This window comes from Gopherus evgoodei, chromosome 2 (genome assembly GCF_007399415.2).
Source record: "Gopherus evgoodei ecotype Sinaloan lineage chromosome 2, rGopEvg1_v1.p, whole genome shotgun sequence".
Lineage (NCBI taxonomy): Eukaryota > Metazoa > Chordata > Testudines > Testudinidae > Gopherus > Gopherus evgoodei.
In genome coordinates this window covers 147,891,401-147,915,870 of record NC_044323.1, presented here as the reverse complement: position 1 = coordinate 147,915,870, position 24,470 = coordinate 147,891,401, and the positions used below count along the sequence as shown (strand labels likewise).

Sequence of the window (24,470 nt, the reverse complement as noted above, 5' to 3'; positions counted from 1 at the left end):
GGCTCGTCTACGTCGGATCGCCCGGCACCGACACCTGCTGCGGCACCGATGGCGTCGGCACCGTCGATCCCGGTCCCACACGGGCCATAGAATCCGGTGCCTGACGGCTCCCCGGCACGCGCCGTGGTTGAGCGTATTGCTCCTGCTGCTTCCGTGCCAACGGCACCGCAGCCAGAGAGCTCGTCTACGTCGGATCGCCCGGCACCGACACCTGCTGCGGCACCGATGACGTCGGCACCGTCGATCCCGGTCCCGCAAGGGCCGTAGTATCCGGTGCCTGACGGCTCCCCGGCACGCGCCGTGGTCGAGCTAATGCTCCGGCTGCTTCCGTGCCAACGGCACCGCGGTCAGAGAGCTAGTCTAAGTCGGATCGCCCGGCACCGACACCTGCTGCGGCACCGATGACGTCGGCACCGTCGATCCCGGTCCCGCAAGGGCCGTAGAATCCGGTGCCTGACGGCTCCCAGGCACGCGCCGTGGTTGAGCTCCTGTTCCGGCTGCTTCTATCGGCACCGTCGATTACAGTCCCACAAGGGCTATCGAATCCGGTGCCCGACGGCTCCCCGGCACGCGCCGTGGTTGAGCGTATTACTCCCGCTGCTTCAGTGCTGACGGCACCGCAGCCAGACAGCTTATCTATCTCGGTTCGCCCGGCACCGGCACCTACCGAAGCTCTGATGACCTCGGTACCGTGGATCCCGGCCCCACGAGGGCCGTCGAATCCGGTGCCTGACAGCTCCCCAGTACGCACTGTGGTTGAGCCTGCTGTTCCCTGCACGCCGGAGATGTTACCAACGGCGAGGGCTCTCAGTGCCATGACAGAGTCAGTGCTGCCTGACCCGGGCACCGCCGGTACGGGTAATACAGTCTCTTCAAGGGACTGTCCCCTGTCAGTACAGCAGAGCGGCACCGTCCATGATCACGGTCCCGCAGACACTCCAAGTCCTGTCGGCACGCCGGACACCACTGGCAGTCCCGGTACTGTTTTCCTCGGTACTGGTCACACTCGCTGCACCGGTCGGTATCCCGTTCGCCGACCCGCTATCGGCACCGTTCCGACATCTGGCACCGGGGCAGGTACCTTGACTCCTGTAGCTCTTCTCCGAGCCTCGAGATCTCGGTCGACCTCCCGACACCGTTCTGGTTGCGGGTCTGGATCTCGTTCCAGGTACCAATACGCCTCCCGATGCCGGTCCCCGGTGCCGAGTTGGGCAAGGTCCGAGTGAGTCAGAGACTCGGCCCGTGCCTTCTTTTAGTACCTCCATGGCCATCCGGACACGCATCCGTGTCATCCCATATGCGCAGATTTTATGCTCAGGACCACGATCCTGATATCATGGCCAGCGGGCGCCAGCCCCGAAGCAGAAAGAGCCTTGGCGAATGCAAGGTGTACTCTGCAGGGGCCCTGCGCCTCTGGGTAGCAAAGCAACAAGCCTTGCTTAGCTGCGATAATTATAGCACCTGGGTGGAGGAGTTTCTCCCTCGAACCTCCCACCTAGAGTTCGCTGCCGTCTTGGAGGACGGGGGAAAGAATTTACCCTTTGTTGGTAAAGGCATCTTCGCGGCAGAGACAGCCCCAGACTGCGAAGCCTGCTGGACAATAGGGTCCTAATGCGTCTCAGCGTGTATACGCTTGCGACCAAACGCAGGCCTTTATGGCCCCAGCCGCCATACTCTGTGCCTAGCCAGAGGCAGAACTCTGGAAAACGGCAAGGCCAAGGTGGTCGCAGACAAACGTCAGGCCCCCTAAAAAGCCAGAGTCGAGGCCCCTCGTAATTACCACTGGGACCAAAGACGGACCTTCCAAGGTTCGTCGGAGGGCGGTGTACCAGTCGCAGGACGGGATCCTGATCCCGCTTTCTCCTGGCATGGCCCCAGTTACTTTTAGATCGCTGGGTCCTGCGCACGATAGAGCATAGGTACCACCTTTAAATTGCTCCAGCCCTGTCCCCCTTCAGCGGACGAAAGGGGCTAGGGGTTTTACTCCCGTTATGCCCTAGTTCCCCACTCGAACACAGGTCTCAGACCTCCCTGGTCCTGCATGGACTCAACCGGTTTGGGATAAGGTTGAAGTTCTGCATGGTATCCCTGGGAACCATTATTCCATCCTTGCCTCCTGGGGGCTACTATGCCGCCCTGGATAGGAAGGACGCGTACTTTCGCAATGCCATCTTCCCTCCGCACGGGAGATGCCTCCGCTTTATAGCCAGCGGTGAATACTCCCGGTTTACGGCCATAGTCGCCGCCTACCGTAGCTATGTCGGATATGCGTTTTTCCGTATTGGGACGATTCGCTTATCCGAGGAGACTCTGACACACAACCCACTCAGCCGTGGGCATCGTCACGGTCTTATTCACAGATCAAGGCCTGATGATTACTATAGAGCAATCCACTCTGGTTCCCACGCAGAGGTTGGGCTTCCTAGGGGCTATCTTGGTCTCCTACCTAGCCGGAGCCTGCTTATCGCAACTGCGGTTTTAGGCGATGGCATCAATCATCTGAGGTCTGAAGGCTTTCCCAACGACCTCAGCTCGTTCTTGTCTCAGTCTCCTGGGTCCATGGTTGCCCGCAAGTTTGTAACCAAACACGCCAAGCTCCGCCTCCGTCCTCTCCAAGTCCGGCCCACCTCGGCGTACCGCTTGGACAGGGAGCCAATGGTCATGGTAGTCACCGTTCCCTCGAACGCCTTAGGCTCCCTAGAGTGGTGGCTAACCCCCTCCTTGGTGTGGACAGGATGCGGTTTCATCCGCCCCAGCCCTCACTGCCCCTGACGGCGGACGCATCATCTCTCTGCTCGAGTGCTCATGGTCACCTCCGAGCTTAAGGCCTTCGGTCTTCTAGGGAGCTGGCATTCCTCATTAATGCCCCAAAAATCAGAGTAGTCCGCCTGGCATGCCAGGGGTTCCAGCGGCAGCTGCGAGGCCGTTGTATCTCGGTGTTTACAGCCAACACAATGGCCAGGTGCTTCATAAGCATTCAGGGGGGACATAGTCCTCCCCCCTTTTTTTGTCAGGAGGCCATCCATTTCCGGGTCTTTTGCATGGCCTGCTCGATGGAGCTGGCGACGTCCTTTCTCCCAGGCGTTCGGAACGTCTTATCTCTTTGACTCAGCAGGTCTTTCCTGTCTTACGAGTCATCACTCTGCCCCATGTGAGGCGTCCCGCTTTCCAGAAGTGGAAATGGTTCCTCACACAGACCTGTTCGCTCACCGCGAGTGCAGGAAATGCCAGGTGTTCTGCTCCTTCCAAGGTCTCTCCTCGGAATCGATCTTGGACGCATTCCTGATACCGTGGAACGGCCAACTGCATTATGCCTTCCCGCTGTTCCCACTGGTTCGTTACGTCCTGCTCAAATTCCGCAGGGGCGGAGCGTGCGTCATCATGATCACTCCAGAGTGGTCCAGGCAGCACTGACATACCACGTTGCTCGGCCTGTCAGCCCAGACCTCATCACTCAGGGCAATGACAGGCTTCGTCACTCGGACCTGCAGCCTCTTCGCCTCACGGTGGCTCCTGCGTTCCTGAGTTGGGGTGACAGGCAGCCTTCCACCTGGTCAACGTACCGAGCCAGGTGGAAGCGTTTCCTTTACAGCTGCAGTACGCTCGATCTTGCTCCTGCTGAGGTCTCGATCCCCTCTATTTGGCCTGCCTCTGGCCTTCAGCGGCAGGATCTGGCGGTATCATCGCTGAGGATACTCTCAGCAGCCGTCCCTACCTTCCAGCAGGCTAAGATGGACGTTCAGTGTCCCACGCTCTATGGGTTCGAGGTCCCTCAAGGGCTTGGAGCGCTTGCACCCTCGGGTGCGCCGCCCAGCCCCGCCCTGGGGCCTCAACCTAGTCTTGGCCAGACGGGTCTCTGAGATCAGAGCTCTTACGAAGGTTCCACAAAGACAAGGTGCAGTTGTGACCGCACCCGGCTTTCCTCCCTAAGGTGTTTTGGCCTTTCATGTTACCCACAGCTCAACGCAATGGGCATAACCGTTGCACTCCTTGGACATCTGTGGAGTGCTCGCATTATGTTGTGCTGACAGAATCATTTCCTAAGGTGCCCCAGCTCTGCCCCGGTAGCGGGCCAAAGGAAGGGCTTGCTTGTTTTCCTCTCAGAGGATCTCATCTTGGGTGATGGCGGACATCCCCACTTGTTCTGATTTGGCTCATATTTCCCCAAGCCACATCACCGTGCATTCTACCAGGGCTCAGGCTTCATCTGCCGCCTTGCTGGCTCGTGTTTCTACCCACGAGACCTGTCGCGAAGCTCCATTGGTCCTCGGTCCTTACCTTTGCTTCGCAGTATGCCCTGGTTCAGCAGTCAAGAGAGGCTGTAGCCTCTGGCTCGGCAGTTTTATTCTGCCACATTTCACTCCGACCCCACCGCCTTTGTAAGGCTTGGGATTCACCTAACTGGAATGGATATGAGCAATCACTCGAAGAAGAAAAGACGGTTACTCACCTTTGTAACTGTTGTTCTTCGAGATGTGTTGCTCATATCCATTCCGCACCCGCCCTCCTTCCCCACTGTCGGAGTAGCCGGCAAGAAGGAACTGAGGAGCGGGTGGGCCGGCAGGAGTATATATGGAGCGCCATGGTGGCGCCACTCTAGGGGGCAACCTGCCGGCCCACTGAGTTGCTAGGGTAAAAGTTTTCCGACGAATGTGCACGCGCGGCGCGTACACCTAACTGGAATGGATATGAGCAACACATCTCGAAGAACAACAGTTACAAAGGTGAGTAACCGTCTTTTCCCAGAAGCTGGCTCCATTCATTGTTAGCCCCATTTTACACGTAGGGAAACTAAGGCAGGGGCCAGGACTCACCCAAGGCCAGCAGCAGAGAAGCAGGACCACCTCCTGCTTAGCCTAGGCACTTTCCCCCTAGGGCTTGGGGAAGAGCCAGGACCATGCTGGGCAGGCTGGGGTCAGGGCAGACTCGGTGTACTGCTGGTGGGTGCTGACTGGCTCCAGGCTAACTGGCTGGAGGGTCTCATGTTCATTGAGCTCCAGCCTCCATATCCCCCACAGGTGTCAACCAGCTCAGCTCCTCCCGGGCCAGCAGCGCTCCTGGGGGAACAAAGGAGGCCATGCCTGTCCTGTGCCAGGCTGTGAGGGGGCACCCAGCTGTCAGCCACCCAGCTGTCAGCCATGTCCTACCCTGCTGCTGTTAGCTGCTGTGTGGGGCCTGAGCCCAGGGGACACACGTGGCTGGGGGCACGCACAGCCAGGCTGCTGGGGCTAAGGGTAAGGCAGGGGCTGCCCTCACAGCTACAGGAGGCTGGGTGCAGCTGCCTCTTTGGCCATGGGCAGAGGTGAGGGGCTGGGGGGAGCAACAGCAGGAGCTCCTCAGACACCAGGCCTTGCCATCCAGGGGACTGGGGGCAGGCCTGCACACCCTTAGGGGGCAGCCATGGCCAGAAGTTGGCTCAGGGCACAGACTGACCATGAGACAGCCAAGGCCAGGCCATGCAAGCTGCCTGCCTCCATCAGCCAGGAAGCTGTGCTGGTCTGGGCCCAGCCCTGCTGCCCCATCTCACTGCACCATGTTCTACCCCAGGGCTGGCTCAGCCTCTTCATGAACTCAGGATCACCCTGGGGTGCAGCAGGTGCCTGCCCCTAGGGGGGAGCAGTGTTCCCTCCCGCACCCCCTCAGGAAGGCCACAGGGCTCACCTCCCCAGAAGGGGGAGGGGGCCAGGCCAGGGCCCAGAAGGGGGAGGGGATCTGCTCAGACCCTGGAGCAGTTCCTCTTCTTGTGGTGCAGGCCATGGGGAGATGGTGCCTTGTGATTGGAGTGGGGCTGGGTGAAATAGCAGGACTCCTGGGTTCATCTCCAGCTCTCCCACTAACTGGCTGTGTGGCCATGGGCAAGTCTTAGCCCCTCCATGCCTCAGTTTCCCCCAGGGCCTCACCTGGCCAAGGGGCAGCCCCAGGGAAAGAGACACATCCCCATACAACCAGGAATAGGTGAGTGTCAGGGTCAAACCTCACCACCCCCACCCGCCACAGGCCTCCCAAAGGACAGGTGGCCCAATCCCCTGGCCAGGTATGAAAGCCGTGTAGGGATGAGTACAGCCTGCAGAGGGCACCAGGGTGGCACCCAGACCCGCCAGTGGTCACTGGTTGGGGAGGGGATTGAATGCTGGACCTGCTGCGTCAGTGTGGCCGAGGGGGGTGCTGCCGGTCGGCACACGTCTGCAAGGTGTGCCGGATGCCCCTCTGCCAGTCCTTCACCAGGTCCACGGGTCGCAAGGCCTCCTGCAGGGAGCAGACATTGTTAGGCTGCCACTGCACCGGCCAGGACGGCCGCCACGGAACCAGCGCCCACTCTACACAAGCAGTCCAGGGAGGGGGCAGGGCAGGACTGTGCAGAGAGCTGGGGGCAGCAATCAGCCAAGACTGCAGTAGGGGCAGGAACAACTGGGCTGAGGGGCTTGAGCAGGGCTCACAACACTCGTCCCATATCTGAGCATGAGCTCCTGGCCACGGTCCCAGAGCTGGGATAGATCCCAGGAGTCCAGGCCCCAGCCATCCGTGCTGCAACCGACTAGCCCCCACTCCCCTCCCAGAGCTGGGATAGAACCCAGGAGTCCAAGCCCCTGGAGTTGGATGTCTTCTACCAGCCCCTGCCCTCCCAAGCTGCCCCTGGGGGAGTCCCACATGGTGCTTACCTGGTTCCGGACGCTGAGGTTGGCACCATACATCAGCAGGGTCTTAACAGCCTTGAAGCGGCCCAGCCGGATGGCGTCGTGAATGGGCGTGTCCCCCTCCTGCCAGCCAAAGGCACAGGCAGCTCATAGGACAAGGGCCCATGCCTGGCACTGCCCCCTCCTGCAATGCAGCTGGCTCTGGGGACCCATGCAGCACCCAGCCGGCCAGCCCAGGGTACAAGCCCAGCCCCCATTCCCTGGAGCATCAGCCAGGGCCCCTGCCCATGGCTCTGGACAGTGCCCCCATGGAGCAAGGGTGGGGCCTCAGGCCCCGGGCACTACCTTGTCCTGTGCATCAATCTCAGCCCCACAGGCGATCAGGTGCTCAGCGCAGTCACAGTGCCCCGTCCGGACGGCCACGTGCAGCGCCGTGCTCCTCAGCTGCCAGGGAACAAGGGCCCATTATCATGGCAGCACCCCTGGAAATGGCCTCGCTGGGAAGTGGTCTCCCCCCATGGGACGCTCACCCCTCCACCACAGCCCTCAATGCCCAGCTGCCAACACTACACCCTCCCTGGGGTCCCTAGCTGCCATGGCATGTTTGGGCAGGGAGCTCAGACCAGGCCCCAACCAGCGCCAAGAGCGAGGGGCCCAAGCAACAGATCTCAGGCCTGGGGCAGGGCAGGAGCCCCTCTCCCTGCTGATCCAGCTCACCTCTAAGCACACCCCAGTTTAGGATAGGAAGTGACGGGAAATAGAGGTGTGTGGATGGAGTGATGTAGGGAAGGTGGCTAGGCACAGGATGAGATCCAAGGCTGGCATCAAAACGGGACCCAGAGAGCAGGGAAGGAGCCTGCCCCATTGGTGGGTGAGGGGCAGAGCCCCAGGGAAACCCAACCCCCAGCAGAGTACCCAGAGGGACCCCTCAGCCACACAGCCCAGGGAGCAGGAGCTCTCCCGGTCATGGCAGAGGCCCCGGGAAGCTCGGCTGCCAGCTCCAGCCGCTCACCTTGTCCCGCGTGGAGACCTTGGCTCCTCTGTCCAGCAGGCGTTGGAGAACGTCCAGGTGCCCCCCGCGGCAGGCCCAGAGCACAGGCGTGGCCTCCAGCTGGGCAGAGCGAAGGCAGAGTCAGGTGCCAAGCTCCTGGGGACCACAGCATGGGGCCGCTCGGGGACACAGACTCTGGGCCCCAGGTCACCACGCCTAGGAGGGTCCCTAGGTTTGCCAGATCTGGGAATGACTCTCAGAGCAGGACCCAGGGGGCTCTGACTGCACCGCATGCCCCGGCCATGGGAACCGGCAGGGGGAGGGGGACGGGTCAGTGGGCACCAGATGCTCGCTCACTCACCATATCCCTGGGCTCCAGCTTGGCTCCAGCTGCCAGCAGCTTGTCCACGATCTCTGCATGGCCCCGGAGGCAGGCCCAGTGCAGCGCAGTGCACCTGAACTGCAGCAGAGACCCAGGTTACGTGATAACAGACAACTCCACGCCCCCGCTCTCAGTGCTAGATCCCTGCTGCTCCCCCCTCTGCTAGTCCCCCCCTCCCCGCACTCCAGGTGTTAGATCCATCCACCCCCCCCCTCCCCACGCACACACACACACACGCACACACTCCAGGCGCTGATTCCCTCTCCCAAAGCGGGGAGGGCCAGACTCTGGTGGCACCGAGCTATCGCTGTCTCAGATGCATGGCTGGCCGGGTCTGGCTCACATCCCAGGTCTCACTAGGGGCCTGTTTCCCTCAGGTCAGATGCAGGGATTTAGGGGGCTTGTCACCTTCCTCTGCAGTGTGGGGGGTGGGTCCCTTGCCAGGTTGTCTGGGTGTGTCTCACTTCATCATCCCTGCCGCTATGGGGCACCAGGCACCTCAGTTCTGGGGCACATGCCAGCCCAGGCTCCTGAAGGCTGCGGTATTTGGTTGGTGGGTGTGTGGGTGCTGGTGGCCTGGGATATACAGAGGGTCAGAGTGGGTGAGCTGGTCCCATCTGCCCTTAAGCTCTATGACCCCTTTCCAGAGGCCCTAGGTCCCCCCTGTGATGAAGTGGGGGATTTTCTTATCTTTTCATGGTTTTCCAGTGGGTTGCATGCAGAGGGAGGGGGACTCAGTGCCCCTGGCTGTTACTGGTTTAACAAAGTGAGCGGAGAGGGAGTTTGTTGTTGCAGAGGACCGGAGAAGGAACTTGGGACCCCAGCCAATGGCCTGGAGGAGGAATACCCCAGCGACTGGTGACCTGACGCCCTACCCTCTCTGGAGACCCAGCTCAGGAGTCACAGCCAGTTCTGTCCAGTGGGAGGACAATGGGCTGCGAAGAGAGGACCCCATGACCTAACCAGCTGGTTCCAGCCAGATGGGGGGGGGGCAGTGGAGAGGAGACAGGCGACCCTGTTTACCTGGAAAGAAGACAGAGGCGGGGCCTGGGGTCGGTGATTTCAGATGCCCCGCTGGGAAGGAGGGGGCTCTGGGCTGGAGAGGGGGAGCAGGCAGAGCCCACCTGAATGCAGGGGAGACTGGGATGTGCTGTGCTGAGCTGAAGGAGGCCAAGCCTGAGGGTCAGAGGGTTTCCTGTGCTGTGTTAAGTCACTCAATAAACCCTCCTATTTTATGCTGGCTTAGAGTCACTCCCATCTAGACAGCAGGGTTGCATCAACCCCTTCACCGGGGTGGAGGCCCCGGGGATCCAAAGTGAGTGGACTCCCTGCGAGGGCCCATGGGGAGAGACAGGTGTGCTAAGGCTCAGAGAGGTGTGGCTCCAGGAGGCAGAGGGGACTGACCCCAAGAGAGAGTGGAGCCCTGAGAAGGGCTGTTGCACTGAAAGGGGCACCCCTCACGGACAGCACGGGGCCACGAGTGGGCACGATCTGTGAGTCTGTGACACTCCCCCCTACACACACACACGCTCCAGGTGCTAGATCCCTGGTCCCTACCCACACCCTGTGGCAGGCTGTGCACACTTTGCCCAAGGTGCATTCTGCTGGGGGCACCCAGTCAAAGGCCACAGCTGGGTCCCCCCGGCCACGGAGCATCAGCCTGAGCAGCGAACGTCCCAAGGCATCCGGAGCAGCTCAGCGGCAGGCTGGACTTGTGACAATAACCAACCTTGCTGAAAGCACGTCCTGGGTTAAAGCCCCAGACCCCCCCACACACACACACCTGGTCGTGAACATCGGGGTCCCCACCATCTGCCAGGTACTTGTCAATCATGGGAACCTGATTCTCCAGCACTGCCTGCAGGAACCGGGCAGCGTCCACAGGCTCGGCCTAGGGCAGACAGGGAGGGGTGAGTGCCGGGGCAGTGCCCTCCCCCAGGATGCTGCACAACTGGCTCAGAGCATCTTGCCAGCATCCTTCCCATTCCCGCCCCGGGGGCAGCCCCAGCCTGCATGTGGCCAGGGATGTGAACCCCCTGCGAGCCGTGACCCAGACACCACTGATGGGGCCAGAGCAGGGGGTCCCTGTCTCCGGACTAGCCCAGCTGGCTGGGACCAAGTCACCTGAGCCCCCTGTGGCCAGCTCCCATCCCAGGCTGGGCAGCAGTGGCATCACTCACCAGCACAGCCGGCTCGGGCTTGGGCTCCTTGGGGCGGACCCTCTTCCGGCTCCTCTTCTGCTTCCGCAGCCTCACAATCGCCTCCAGGTCTTGGAGACTCTCCAGCCGCACCCGGGAGTTGTTGAGTGTCTCAAGCTGGCCAGGGGGAGGGCAGAAAGCAGGTCAAGGCAGAGCCAGCAGTGCCTGGAGCTGGCACCAGCCGCCCAGAAGAGCGGACAGGAGCTTGGGCCATGCCACACCCAGCTGCGTTTGTCCTGAGCACGGGACAGAAACTGGGGCACTCAGGGTCCCCCCAGAGCCATCTAGGCCCGTCTGAGCTCCTGGCACAGAGCCAGCTCAAGGGGGTCAGATTCTAGGACAAGCGGGGGACGGGGGAGAGCTAGAAACACCCAGACACCTGGTTCCACCAGCCTAGGGAGACCACTGCTGAATACTACAGTGCTCTCCATTGAGCGAGAGCCCAGGGCTGGGACGGCAGGGACTGTGGGTTGGGAGTGAGGGGCTCCAGCAGAGATGGGAGTGGGGGAGGCCAGGGCTGGGGTAATAGAGGCTGCGGGTCAGGAGTGAGGGGCTCCAGCAGAGATGGGAGTGGGGGAGGCCAGGGCTGGGGTAATAGGGGCTGTGGGTCGGGAGTGAGGGGCTCCAGCAGAGATGGGAGTGGGGGAGGCCAGGGCTGGGGTAATAGGGGCTGTGGGTTGGGAGTGAGGGGCTCCAGCAGAGATGGGAGTGGGGGAGGCCAGGGCTGGGGTAATAGGGGCTGTGGGTTGGGAGTGAGGGGCACCAAATGACATTCTGCCCTTCACAGAGCAGGACAAGCAAGCACAGAGTTAACAGAGCTAGAAAGGCTCTGCCAAGAGGAGCGACGCCAGGACTGGGGAAAGACCCTATGGATCCTATAGGATCCTGCCCCCTGGAGTCGGAGATGTGCCCATCCCACTCTGCCAGGGGCCAGCCGCTCACCTTCTTCCTCCTATCTTCCTTCACCTTCTGCTTCTCCTCCTGGACGGCATCCCGGACCCCAGCCACACCATGCCGCCAGCCCTCGGGCTCCTGTGCTGCTCCCCTTGCCAGCACCTCGAAGGCCCGCACCTTCCCCTCATACCTGTCACCACTTACCTGCGGAGAAGAGGGGCAGGAAAGGTAGAGGGTGCAGCCAGGGCATGAAGTGTAGGAGATGTAGCATCCCCATGGGACATGGGGCCTTTCCCCTCTGGGGGCACTGGCACCGATCCACCCCCAAGGCAGGGACTGGCTGGCTCATGGGGGCAGGGAATGGGACCTGGGATCTTTACCCCCTGGGGGCCCTGGCTCCCATCTGACCCCAAGGTGGGGACTGGCTGGCTCAGGGTGCAGGGACTGGGAGACAGGAGCGGTGTCTCTCATTTGGCCCTAGGGCGGGTGGGGAATGGGACATGGGGCCTTTCCCCTCTGGGGGGGCACCAGCTCCAGCCCCAGGGCTTGGACTGGCTGGGTCAGGGAATGGGACACAGGGCCTTCCCCTCTAGGGGGTGCTGGCTCCTATCTGGTCCCAGGGCGTGGACTGGCTGACTCAAGGGGGTGGGAATGGGATGCGAGGCCTTTCCCCTCTGGGGGGCACTGGCTCCGATCCACCCCCAAGGCAGGGACTGGCTGGCTCATGGGGGCAGGGAATGGGACCTGGGACCTAGAGGCACTGGCTCCCATCTGACCCCAGGACAGGGACTGGCAGACTCAGGGGGGTGGGGAATGGGACGCGGGGCCTTTCCCCTCTGGGGGGCGCTGGCTCCCATCTGGCCCCAGGATGGAGACTGGCTGGCTAAGGAGGCATGGAACATAAATTAAAACCCATGGGGGTTTTGCGAGGCCAGGCCGTCTCTACAGCTGGGAAACAGGCACAGAGCAGAGGAGGGACCTGCCCGGGGTCATAGTGGGTCAGTGGCAGAGCTGGGCATTGGGAAGGAGGCTGGAAGTGCTCTGCCCAGCTCCCCATGAACGCTGTCACTCCTAGCTCTGCTGAGCGGGGGTGGGAACAGGACATTCCCAGGTTGGGCCCTTGGCAGGCCTGGCCCTGGGCTGTGCATGGCTCTCCCCAGATCACTCTCTCCCTGGCTGGCTCGGCCTCCCCAGCCCAGGGGAAGGGGGGTGTCTAGTTCCTGCTCTGCCGTCTCCTGTCACTGCTGCCCGGGCGCCCCGCTGGCTGTGGCTGGCATTCCAGCCGTGCCTTGCTGCCCTGCGGGGCCGTGCACCTGTCCTGGCCCTGGCCAGCGTCAGCCCCTATTTATACCCCCCCCCCAAGGGGCTGGTGGGTCCAGCGTGAAATAAACATCACGTGTGGCGGATGCTGCCCAAGGGCAAACAAGTGCCAACAAGCCTGCAGGGCCAGGGGCTGCAGAGGACAGGGGCAGCAGGGGGCACCCAGCCCACCCTGGCGAGACCAGGGCAAACACCTACAAAGCAACAACCCAGTCCCACAGCAGCGGCCTGGGCCCAGCTAAGAGGGACCAGCCGAGGGGCCGCCCAGACAGACCCCGTGGCACCGAGCACCAGCCCTGGCACGTTCGCCACACCCCAGCCCCACATGAGTGGGGAAGCGCAAAGGGGATCCCACCAGACCCACCCTGTAGGGACACCTAGGGTGACCAGACAGCAAGTGTGAAAAATCAGGACAGAGGTTGAGGGGTAATAGGAGCCTATATAAGAAAAAGACCCAAAAATCAGGACTGTCCCTATAAAATTGGAACATCTGGTCACCCTAGGGACACCTGAGGAGAGCACAAGGGCAGGGTGTGTCCTGGAGGTGGGACAGCTCCCTTGCACAGTTCCCTGCATCCCCCCTCAGCTACATCTTCACAAACCCAGCCCCAGCGGTGGAGGGGGACCCCACCTGCCACCTCACTGCAATGCAGGATGACAGCCCAGGGGGCCCCCCTCGCCGGGATCTGGCCCCAGTGAAGCGACAGCCCAGCGCCCTGGAGACCAGGTCCTGGCGCTCTCGGGGGGGGGGGGGCCTGCTGGGAGCAGACATTTGCCCCATAACCAGCCCTCGCCGTCGGACACCGGGTCAGCCCAGAGGCCCCCTCCCCCTATCTAAGGAGAGTCCAGCGGGGACCGCCCTATACCCAGCCTCAGCCCGCTGCGCTCTCCCCGCAGCCAGGGCTTCTGCCCATGCAGCCACCTCTGGGGTGGAGCGCGGCAGCCGCGCTAGACAGGGCCGCCAGCGAGAGCCCGCGGGACTCAAGGACTCCGCAGCATCCCCCCTGGACTCCGTCCCGCTGCCCCGCACAGGGGGGTGCCCCAGGCGCTGCGCTTCGCCGCCCCCCGGCCCCGCCGCAAGCCAGGGCAGCCCCAGCTCACAAGCTGCTGCACGCTGATCAGCTCCATGGTCCGCCCGCGACAGGCCGGCCCCACCTCGCTGCTTTTATCCCAGCGGCGGGTCCGCCCCCACCCCAGTGACCCGCCCGGCTCCGCCCCGGGCTCCCCCTGAGCGGCCAGCAGCGGGACACGGGCAGCGCCGGCCCGGGCCAACCGGCCCCAGCGCGCAGGGGTCGGTGCGGGTCCCACAGGGCCCTGCCACGGGGTGCCCCGACCGGGCAACCCTCCCCAGAGAGCCTCACGAACAGCCCCGGGCCCTTCTAGCGTCAGAGCCGGCAGCCACCAGCCCCCTCCCCAGCGGGGACACTGAGGCACAGGCCTGGCCGGGGCAGGACTAGAACCCGGCTCCCCTGCCGGGCTAGTCTGACAGGTAACCCCCGGCCACGCTGCCCCTCGGCCTCAGCCCCAGGCAGTGCACAGGCACAGAACAGAGCCGGTCCCTGCCCCACACCGCTCCCCTCTCTGGGTAGGGGAGTCAGGGCGAGTTTGTACAAAAAAGGGACGGTGCAGTTTGTGAGGGATTTATTATGAATTTATGCCCTGCCAGCATGTCCCACGCCCCCCAGAAACGGCACCTCCCAAGGACACTATATACTGCAGGGAGTGGGGTGGGGGTTCAGCAGGGGGCGCTGTGCTGCAGGGAGCAAGGCAGGTGCTCAGCAAGGGGCACTCTCCTCTGTAGTTCGGTGCTGGCACTAGGGGGTGCTGTGCTATGGGGAGCAGAGCAGGCGCTCAGCAGGGGGCACTCTCCCCCATAGGTCAGTACTGGCCCTGCTACCTGTGATGCTGCTGGCCATCGCTGAGGCCCAGCAGCCATGTTCCAGCCCCTGCGCCTCCCCATGCAGCTTCCACTGATCCCAGCTTGGGGGGGCGGGGGGGGGGCTCTGCTGGATCCTCTCTGGGAGAGAGGACAGGGCAGCCCCCCCCCCAATCTCTGCAGGCCTATAGTGTGTGTGGGGGGTCCCTTTAGCATGGAGAGGGGCATAGAAGAAGACACCCCATCCCCCACGAGATCACTGTGCAATAGATGTGGAGGGGTCTGGGCTCCCCTCCAATCCAGCTGTGAGCGAGTGGGGAGGGTAAGTTTGCAGGATCCCACCCCCACCCTGCTTCCTGCCAGAAACAGGCCCACAGGGCTTGCGGGCGGAGGTGTGGGGGGAAGGCTGGGCAGAACAGCAAGTGGATAGAGAAGGGGGCAACACAGGGCTGGGGTGGGCACTAACCCCTCTTCCCCAGCAAAGGGCAGACATGCCCTGCCAGACCCCAGAGACCAGCCCCTAGCAGCTGGGACCACCAGCCCACAGACAGGGCACAGGACTAGGCAGGGAAGAGTTAATGGTGCTGACGCCCGACATCCTGTCACCAAGTCCTTGGGGGCTCCGGTTCCCCAGCTCAGTGCCAAGGACTGAAATAGGCTTGAGACAGGGGACATCCTATCCCAACCCCCCTTCTCCCCCCAGCTCAGGGTTACAGAGAGGAGCCCCTGGCAGCCCTCGACAGGCCAGAAATCCCCTCAGGGGACACCGTGCTGCCCTCTGCTCTGGGCACACGTCAGACTCCTCCTTCCAGGGGTTGGGAGCCTGCAGCCCCTGCTGCATGGGGTCCATGGTACCGAGCACACGCCAGTCACACGTAGCTAGTGCCTCTGCCTTCCCAGCGGAGCCCAATAGCCCTGGGCAATGCCCACAACCAACATGGCTGCCTCAGCTTCCCGCCAGATGTGTGGTCCTGGGCAGTGGTGCCTGGCCCATGCAGAGGGCTGGACACAGACCCCTCCCTGCCCCCCAGAGTCCCACTCCGCCACCAGCCACTGCAGCTGCCCAGGAACCCTGCTGTCCTGCAGTGTCGCTGGAGTCCCCTTGATCTCAGACCCTGGGCGGGCTCCCCCCAGCCAGTGACACCAGAACAGGGTTTATAGCGGCACCTTCCTTTTCCCTGCCCAAATCTGCCCGTTCCCCTCTCCCGCTGCTGCAGCAGGCTCCCCAGAGCAGCTACCTAGTGGGGCGCGTGCCCAGATCACCCCAGGGCTGCATGCTCAGAGCCCAGGGTGCTGCAATCCCACGGCAGGCCAAGAGGGGGAGACAAAAGCCAGCGCACCCTGGTGCAGGGTGACACCCCCCCGCCGCCCTCAGGTCTCCAGGAGGTCCCGCAAGGTGCCGCTGCCGGGGACCAGGTCACATGCTCTCCTGGCCCTCCTGTCCTGGATGCCCTTCAGTACCGGACTGTGCTGCAGCAAGAGCTCACAGAGCTCACGGTGGCCTCCCTCGGCGGCCTGCGAAAGGAGAGCAGAATTGAGGGCAGGGGGCATGCTCCCGTGGGGCAGGGTATGGCACAGACCCTAGGGGAGTATTTGCTAGACCAGGATGCTCAGGGAGGAAGGAGATGTCTCCTGTCAGCAAAGGGGAGAGAACCAGAGCCCAGCAGGGTGCAGGAGAGTGCACTGACTCTGCAACCCCCTCGCCCATAGCCTCCAGTCGAACCACCTCGGCCCAGGGAACAGAACCTGCAGCCCACTGCTCCGCAAAGAGGAGCTAGAGCAGAACTTTCCCAGCTGCAGGCACAGGGTGGCGTTGTCTGCTCCAGCCAGCAGAGGGCGAGCGACACCTGGTGGGACAGGTCTGCCTGCAGGGGGCGGTGGTGTGCACTGAGATCCCTGTGGGCCACTGGAAGCACAAGGGGACAGTGGGAGGAGGAGCCCCAGCCCCGCACCTTATGCAAACTTGTCATGCCATCGTCATCTGCAATGCCGGGGTCAGCTCCATGGGCCAGCAGCAGCCTGGCCACGTCCACGTGGCCGCAGTAGCTGGCTCGGTGCAGGGCGGTGGCCCCGCCATGGGTCTGGGCATTGCACTGGGCCCCACTCTGCAGCAGGAACTGGCAGACGGCGCCGTGCCCGTTGCGGCTGGCGTAGTGCTTTGAAACACAGGGAAGAGGGCACCTCAGGAACCACCTCCACACACAGGTCCTTCCGCCTCCCACACCTCAAAGCCCACTGCACACCCAGCCCAAGGACATTGAAATGCAGCTGGCTCTGGGGAGGGACATAGCCCAGCTCACAAAACAAGTTTCTAGGGGATCTAGCTGTTTGAGAACCTCCATTTAATCCCCCATCCAAGCCATGGCATTTTAGCACCATGCAGGGCACTGGCACACAGCACTGTGGCCTTGGGTAGGTAACATTCGCCCGCTCTCCCCCAAGGGAACAGCATCCTCTAGGGAATCCGACCAGCCCTCCACCATGAGAACTCCCAGCCAAGCCCTCAGCCAGCTCATTAAATCCCAGGCCTTGTCTACACGCAGACATCACAACGGGGAGAGCAGATTTAGCTCAATGGGTGTGAGCTGTGGCCTGCGTGGGCCCAGACCCTGGGGTTCTGCTTGGACCTGCACTCAGGCAGGTGGACACAGATTTAAGAGCGTCCGCACACAGACACATGCCAGGTCAGCTGCCTGGAGTCAATCCCCCCTCCAGCTGAGCTGGCATAAGTGGGTGGGGGCCAGGCAATGAGATCACAAAGCTGGATCCCGTCCCACTCTCCCCTTTGAACCCAGCCAGCTGGCACCAGGGGCACCTGCTGCCTCGAACCCTCCTCCCCCAAATGCCCGGTGCCCTCATGCCCCTCCCCTTGCACCTGGGTGAGTCTGAGTGACAGGGCGGTTATGGGGCAGGAGCTTTCCATGTGAGTCCAGCCCTGGCCCCACTGGTGCTCACCCCGGACCCCCTCCCACCATGGTCTCACTCTGGCCCAGGCCAACACATTGACCTTGGGGCCGCTCTGCTGAGGCTGCAGGCTTGGAGCTGGTCAGGACCCTCCGGAGAGCAGCTCCTACCATGGGGGCATAGATTCATAGACTCTAGGACTGGAAGGGACTTCGCGCGGTCATCGAGTCCAGTCCCCTGCCCTCATGGCAGGACCAAATACTGTCTAGACCATCCCTGATAGACATTTATCTAACCTACTCTTAAATATCTCCAGAGATGGAGACTCCACAACCTCCCTAGGCAGTTTATTCCAGTGTTTAACCACTCTGACAGGAACTTTTTCCTAATGTCCAACCTAAATCTCCCTTGCTGCAGTTTAAGCCCATTGCTTCTTGTGCTATCCTTAGAGGCTAAGGTGAACAAGTTTGCCCCTCCTCCTTATGACACCCTTTTAGATACCTGAAAACTGTTATCATGTCCCCTCTGTCTTCTCTTTTCCAAACTAAAGAAACCTAGTTCTTTCAGCCTTCCTTCATAGGTTATGTTCTCTGGACCTTTAAATATTCTTGCTGCTCTTCTCTGGACCCTCTCCAATTTCTCCACATCTTTCTTGAAATGTGGTGCCCAGAACTGGACACAATACTCCAGGTGAGGCCTGACCAGAGCAGAGTAGAGCGGAAGAATAACTTCTTGTGTCTTGCTCACAACAGACCTGTTAATGCATCCCAGAATCACGTTTGCTTTTTTTGCAACACCATCACACTGTTGTCTCATATTTAGCTTGTGGTCCACTATAACCCCTAGATCCCTTTCTGCCGTACTCCTTCCTAGACAGTCTCTTCCCATTCTGTATGTGTGAAACTGATTGTTCCCTCCTAAGTGGAGCACTTCTCATTTGTCTTTGTTAAAACTTCATCCTGTTCACCTCAGACCATTTCTCCAATTTGTCCAGATCATTTTGAATTATGAGCCTGTCCTCCAAAGCAGTTGCAATCCCTCCCAGTTTGGTATCATCTGCAAACTTAATAAGCGTACTTTCTATGCCAATATCTAAGTTGTTGATGAAGATATTGAACAGAGCCGGTCCCAAAACAGACCCCTGCGGAACCTCACCTGTTATACCTTTCCAGCAGGATTGGGAACCATTAATAACTACTCTCTGAGTATGGTTATCCAGTCAGTTATGCACCCACCTTGTAGTAGCCTCATCTAAATTTTATTTGCCTAGTTTATCAATAAGAATATCATGCGAGACCATATTAAATGCCTTACTAAAGTCTAGGTGGACCACATCCACCACTTCTCCCTTATCCCCAAGGCTCACTATCCTATCAAAGAAATATATCAGATTAGTTTGACATGATTTGTTCTTTACAAATCCATGCTGGCTATTCCCTATCTCCTTAGCACCTTCCAAGTGTTTGCAGATTATTTCCTTAATTACTTGCTCCATTATCTTCCCTGGCACGGAAGTTAAACTAACTGGTCTGTAGTTTCCTGGGTTGTTTTTATTTCCCTTTTCGTACATGGGCACTATATTTGCCCTTTTCCAGTCTTCTGGAATCTCTCCCATCTCCCATGATGTTCCAAAGATAATAGCTAGAGACTCAGATACCTCCTCTGTTAGCTCCTTGAGCATTCAAGGATGCATTTCATCAGGCCCTGGTGACTTGCAGGCATCTAACTTTTCTTAAGTGATTTTAACTTGTTCTTTTTTTATTTTCACTTCTAAACTTACCCCCTTCCCATTAGCATTCACTATGTTAGCCATTCCTACAGACTTCTCGGTGAAGACCGAAACAAAGAAGTCTGTAGGCATCTCTGCCATTTCCAAGTTTCCCGTTACTGTTTCTCTCTCCTCACTGAGCAGTGGGCCTACCCTGTCTTTGGTCTTCCTCTTGCTTCCTCTTGCTGATAAAGAGTCGTCTTGTTTCCCTTTACTCCCCTAGCTAGTTTGAGCTCATTTTGTGTCTTTAAAAGCAGCAGAGAGTCCTGTGGCACCTTCTAGACTAACAGTCGTATTGGAGCATGAGCTTTCATGGGTGAATACCCAGTTCGTCAGACGCACGTGCCTTTGCCTTTCTAATCTTGCCCCTGCATTCCCCTGCTGTTTGCCTATATTCATCCTTTGTAAGTAGTCCTAGTTTCCATTTTTTATATGACTTCTTTCTATTTTTTAGATCATGCAAGATCTCGTGGTTAAGCCAAGGTGGCCTTTTGCCACATGTTCTATCTTTCCTATGGTCTGCTCACTGGGAGCTGAGACCCAGCACACTTGGGTCACTGTCACCCTGCAGCATGTGCCCCAGGGAGTCCCCAGCCCAGGGCACAGCTCCCCCATGGGGGGAGGGCACTCAGCTGTGCCCCCTGGAGGCCGGCCGAGGCACGACCCGTCCGCAGGCCCAGGCACTCACCAGGGCAGTGTAGCCGGCCAGGTCGGGCTTGCTGGGATCCACTCGCTTCTCCACCAGCAACTTCCGGACCCGCCCCAGGTCCCCGTCCAGGGCAGCCGACCAGACCCCTAGAGAGAGGCGAGAGCTGAGGCCCGGCGTGGGGGAGGCGGGCAGCTTCCCCCAGCCCCCGCCAGCCATCTGGAGCCGCTACCCCGCCCCCACCAGCCGGGCTGCAGCGCCCCCCCCCCTCCGGCCATCTCCCGCTGCTCGCTGCAGGGCCCCCAGGGACAGCCCCGCTGCCAGGGCAGGCCCGGTCCCCGGTACCTCTCTCGAAGTCCATCTCCGCCGCGGTCTGGTGCACGCCGGGCACGGCCGGCCCGTGGGAGCAGCAGGAGCCGGGGGGGCCGGAGGAGGCCATGCGGGCCCGATCGGGGGAGGGGGCAGTCTCAGCCCCGCGCCGGCCAACGGCGCCCTGGGCTCGCCCCGTTTTCAGTTCCCCGGTTCCGGCTCCGGCTGGCGCGGACCGACCCGCCTTTGACCGGCCCCGGGCTCCCGCTGGGAGTCGAGACCCCGCCCCCCGCCGGTTCCCCGGGCGCGCTGGCAGCGCGGAGCCGCCAGGGGGCGCCCGAAGCGCAGGGTGCAGGGGGCCGCAGTCAGGCCGGGCTCCTCCCACGTGCGCCCCGGAGGGCAGGGACCGGCTCCCCTTGGCCGGGCCTGGGTGTCCTGCTCTCTGTGCCCGGGTGGCAGCCAGCGGTGCCAGGCCCCGGGCGCCTTCGCTGCACCAAGGAGCGTTCAGGCCTCGCCTGCGGCTGGGCAGCTCCACGCCGGGCACAGGGGCGTGAGCTGGGCAGGGCAGCGCCCGCAGGATGTGGGCACAGGGCAGTGCAGGGAAGGGTGACGTCCAGAGATGTGTCCCAGGGTGCAAAGAGCCATCCTGGAGCCAGGCTGGGAGTCTGAGACCTCCAGCCCCGCCACGGCTACCAGCCCCAGGGATCCTGCTGGGATGTGGGGGTCGTGCCCTGCACATCCTGTCCCCGCGGCCACTCTCCCAGTAGAGCGGCCACAGGGACATGCGGGACAATCCCGAGCCCGTCACCGTGGGCACTGAGCACCTGGCAGCTTTCCGGGTCAGCGACCTCCGAAAGGGGCCAGTGCTGGGAGAGCCTGACAGGTGGCAGCCGATCTTCCCGCTGGCTATGAGGGGCACCCAGGAAACACGGTAACTCAGTAACCTAGGCAGGGGCTTTGATCGGGCTGGAACCTCCCACCCCCACCTTCACTCCAGACACTCAGGTCCCAGCAGGTCTTGTTGGGTATGGAGGAGAGCTCCCCCGCATACCACAAGGACTACTAGGAGCCCCTCTCACTAGCCCCCCGCCCCAAAGCACCAGGCGTCCACACTGCTTGGGGCAAGGTGAGCCTCGGGGCCTGGGGACAAGCAGCCAAAAAGCTTCACAAGTCCCAAAGCTCCAGGGGGAGCAGGGGAGGCCCCTCTAATTTACAGGCCCCTCTCCCTCTGCTCCCCTGCCCTGCAGACCCATGGCACAAGCCCCACACCCAGCCCCTTTCCTCTGAGAGGTCGCTCTGCAGTTCCCAGCCCCCCACCCCCCATGGAGCAGGCCATGCCCATACACCTGATCCGTCCAGGTGGCTGCATTACAGCCTGTCCTTGGCCTCCCTCCAGAGCAGGATCCCAGCCCTGCCTGCTGCCCACAGCTTCCAGCCCTCCTGCCAGCAGCGCTCCCAGCTCCGGCACAGACGTGCTGGAGAGCCATGCCAACTCCCTACCAGCCAGCTACAGCCCCGCAGCCCTGCCCATCAGTGTAAATTACCAGGGGGAGGGTTGAGATGGTGCACATGGGCACGGCTGCCCAGAGGATTCAGGGGGCCTGGTGTCTTTGGTGATGGGTCCCGGGGCGGAAGGACCCCCCGCCATGGATCGTTGGGGCAGTTCGGCGGCGGGTCCCGGGGCGGAAGGACCCGCCGCTGCGGGTGTTCAGGGCACTTCGGTGATGGGTCCCGGAGCAGAAGGACCCCCCGCCACTGAATTGCCACCGAACACCCAGAGCGGAAGAAGCTCCAGGGGCCCAGACCCTGTGAGAGTTTTCTGGGGCCCCCAGAGTGAGTGAATGACCCTGCTCCAGGGGCCCCAAAAAACTCTCGTGGGGGCCCCTGCGGGGCCCAGAGCTTGGGGCAAATTTCCCCACTTGTCCCCCCCCAGGCAGCCCTGCAACTGGGAGTTGGGCCAAGCCTTCCCCAACTCACCGAACGCATGCCTCCACCAGATGTGCATGAACCAAACACAGTGGGGCAGCTCAGATCGCCCCCAGGCGGGCAAGGCCCCTGCCCCATGGTTCTTCTAGCATGGGCCTTATCCCATCTGGCTGGTGACCTCGGGCACACAGGGAGTGGCTTGTCCTGTGCAGGGTCAGCAGCGATCAGCGTGGTTTGGTAACCCCACGTGAGGTGGGGCTCCCCTCCCAGCGTCCTGGCTGGCCCCCTCTGCAGCCGTCGCCCTGTGCTCCCCGCACAGTGCCCAAGCGCACCCTGAAATTAACCCACTCGCCTTCCCATTAGGGGAGAGCCCTGACCCCAAATGACAGGCAGCCCTGGCCAGATGCAGCCCGAGTGCCTGTCATTTTGGAGCTCCCTGGTTTAATTACAGCCTCTGTTCAGAGCCGTGGGCTGCTGCTCACATCCGGCACTGGCTCCCTCCTCAGCGCTGGCGTGGCCCAGCCAGGCCTCAGATTGCAGCCCGGGGTGAGCGGGAGGCCAGGCAGCTACTGGCACTGTCGTGGCTGGAGCTCAGAACACGTCCCCTGACATTGAGCCCTGGGGGGAGGTGTTACGGTTGCAATTCTCAGCTCTTCTGTGGACTTGCTGGGTGACCCTGGGCCAGTCACTGCCCTCTCTGCCTCAGTTTCCACCTCTAGAATGGGGCTAATGAACCTTCCCCATCTCTCTGGTTTACATGGCTTTGGGCAGGCTCTGTCTCTCACTCTGTTTGTTCAGGGCCTGGCTCAACAGGCCCCTGATCTCTCCTGGGCCCGCTAGGTGCAGCTCTAATACAGGGCAATTCATCTTGGCATTGGGCTAATGCAACCCCGGGAGAGGGCGGAAGGCCAGCCCTGGCTGTGTCCCGGGATGTAGACTGGATTGCAATGGGTCCTGGCTGGTGGCTATGGTGGGGGTGCCACGGGGAACAGCCGGGGAGGTGCAGGCTCTGGAACTGGGCTGGGCCCTTCTCCGAACAGTGGCGTTACAGGAACCTGCTTGTCGCTGCCACTGGAGTCTGCCAGGCCCCTCCCATGGTGCCCTGTGCCAGGGAGGGGCGGGGAACTTCACCCCCAGGTGCTGCATGCAGGTGCCAGCTGCTCCACATGGCAACAGGCCAGCGCAGCTTGTTAACTGCAGCAATTTCCCACAGGGCCTGGCCGTGCCAGCCGGGACAGGAGGGCTGAGCGATGTATTGTGGGTACTTTATGGGCAGGTCCAGTCCATTGTAAACAAGAGGCGCTTCTCAGGAGGTGGCTGCAGGGGAGGGAGGATTTCTGAAACATCTTCCCACCTCCGAGGGCCCAGGCCCCTGCCTGAGACCCAACTGCATCCATGGACCTGAACTGCCAGGGTGACACGCTGCCTTGTGGGCCACCAGCAGCTCTGGGGTGGGCTGGGAAGGGCCCAGAGGGGAAGGATCTTCACTGGGCACATTCCAGCCTTTTCTTACAGGCCCAGCATGGGTCCCCAGCCCCCCTGCGCCGCTCGCAACCCTCCGGGGAGACCTGGCATTGGGGGGCTCTGAGGAAAGGCCATGCTGGAGACGATCCATCTCCCCCCCCCACCCCAAGAAAGGGCCTGCCAGGCTGCTCCTGGAGAAATTGCACGTGCCCCGGGACCACAGGAGGAGGATGTTCTTCCCCGGGGCAGACTGTGCTGGCATCATCGCCCAGACTCCCATTGGGGCTTTTGGGGGGCCAGCCGGCTGGCTCAGGGGGATCTGGCCTTTCCCACGCTGAGCTACAGCACGTAGCCTGAAGGTGACAGCCCAGCAGCCAGCCCCTGCGTCAGCTTCCCATTCATTGCAGGGCTGCATAACCCAGCCCCGAGGAGCTGCCCTTTCCCAGGATGGGAAGCTTGGGCCATGAAAGCAGAGCTGGGCTCCCTGCAAGAGCTGCCTCTCCCTTGAGCCGAATTCCTCCAGGGGAAAGGACCCGACCCCGCAGTGCCAGGAAGCAGTGGCCAGGCAGAGCCTCCCCCCACCCCTGGCATGAAGGCACTGATTCATCTGGGACGCGCAAGATTGCCGCTGACTGGAAAAACTGAGACTCGAACCTGACACCCTGCCCTAACCACTAGACTGTGCTCCTTCTTGGAGCCTGGCATAGAATCCAGGAGTCCTGACTCCTGGCCCTGCTCCAGCCCCTAGCCATGATTGCACTAGCTTCTCCAAGCAGGAGTGCAGGGGGGACTCAAAGCACTTTGGAAAGTGGAGTTGGTATTGTTAGTCCCAGTTCACAGCTGTGGAAACTGAGGCACAGCAAGGGGAAGGGACTTACTCACGGTCAGCCAAAGTCAGTGGCGGAGCTGGGGATAAAGCCCAGGAGTCCTGACTGTCTCTCCTGTGCTAACCACTAAAGCACCCCCCACCCTGCTCCCAGCACAGGGAATAGAACCCAGGCATCCTGATGCCCAGCCCCATGCTCTAACCATTAGACATGATTGCTGCTGTCTCCTCCTCATGAAGCTTCTTCCTGCGTGGGGTGGGTGTGAAGGAATGAGCGCCCCAGACTGCCATGGGTCCAGGGGCCAGCACAGCTGAATGGCCCAGCAACGTC

General features: G+C 61.5%; 2 protein-coding genes across 2 annotated transcripts; both read right to left on the bottom strand.

Annotated features, from left to right (window-relative positions):
- Window positions 1-4,742: 4,742 nt before the first annotated feature.
- ANKRD23 (ankyrin repeat domain 23) lies at window positions 4,743-13,561 on the bottom strand. The gene is made up of 9 exons (XM_030551823.1): window positions 13,522-13,561; window positions 11,149-11,304; window positions 10,189-10,323; window positions 9,792-9,899; window positions 7,988-8,086; window positions 7,648-7,746; window positions 6,981-7,079; window positions 6,660-6,758; window positions 4,743-6,246 (listed from the first exon to the last, which is right to left on the bottom strand). The coding sequence occupies exons 1-9, from the start codon at window positions 13,546-13,548 to the stop codon at window positions 6,145-6,147; spliced, it is 924 nt and encodes a 307-aa protein (XP_030407683.1). The 5' UTR covers window positions 13,549-13,561; the 3' UTR covers window positions 4,743-6,144.
- A 485-nt stretch (window positions 13,562-14,046) lies between these two features.
- Window positions 14,047-20,176, bottom strand: ANKRD39 (ankyrin repeat domain 39). Its single transcript, XM_030551817.1, has 4 exons — window positions 19,960-20,176; window positions 19,657-19,763; window positions 16,249-16,452; window positions 14,047-15,811 (listed from the first exon to the last, which is right to left on the bottom strand). The coding sequence occupies exons 1-4, from the start codon at window positions 20,051-20,053 to the stop codon at window positions 15,668-15,670; spliced, it is 549 nt and encodes a 182-aa protein (XP_030407677.1). The 5' UTR covers window positions 20,054-20,176; the 3' UTR covers window positions 14,047-15,667.
- Between the last annotated feature and the right edge of the window lie 4,294 nt (window positions 20,177-24,470).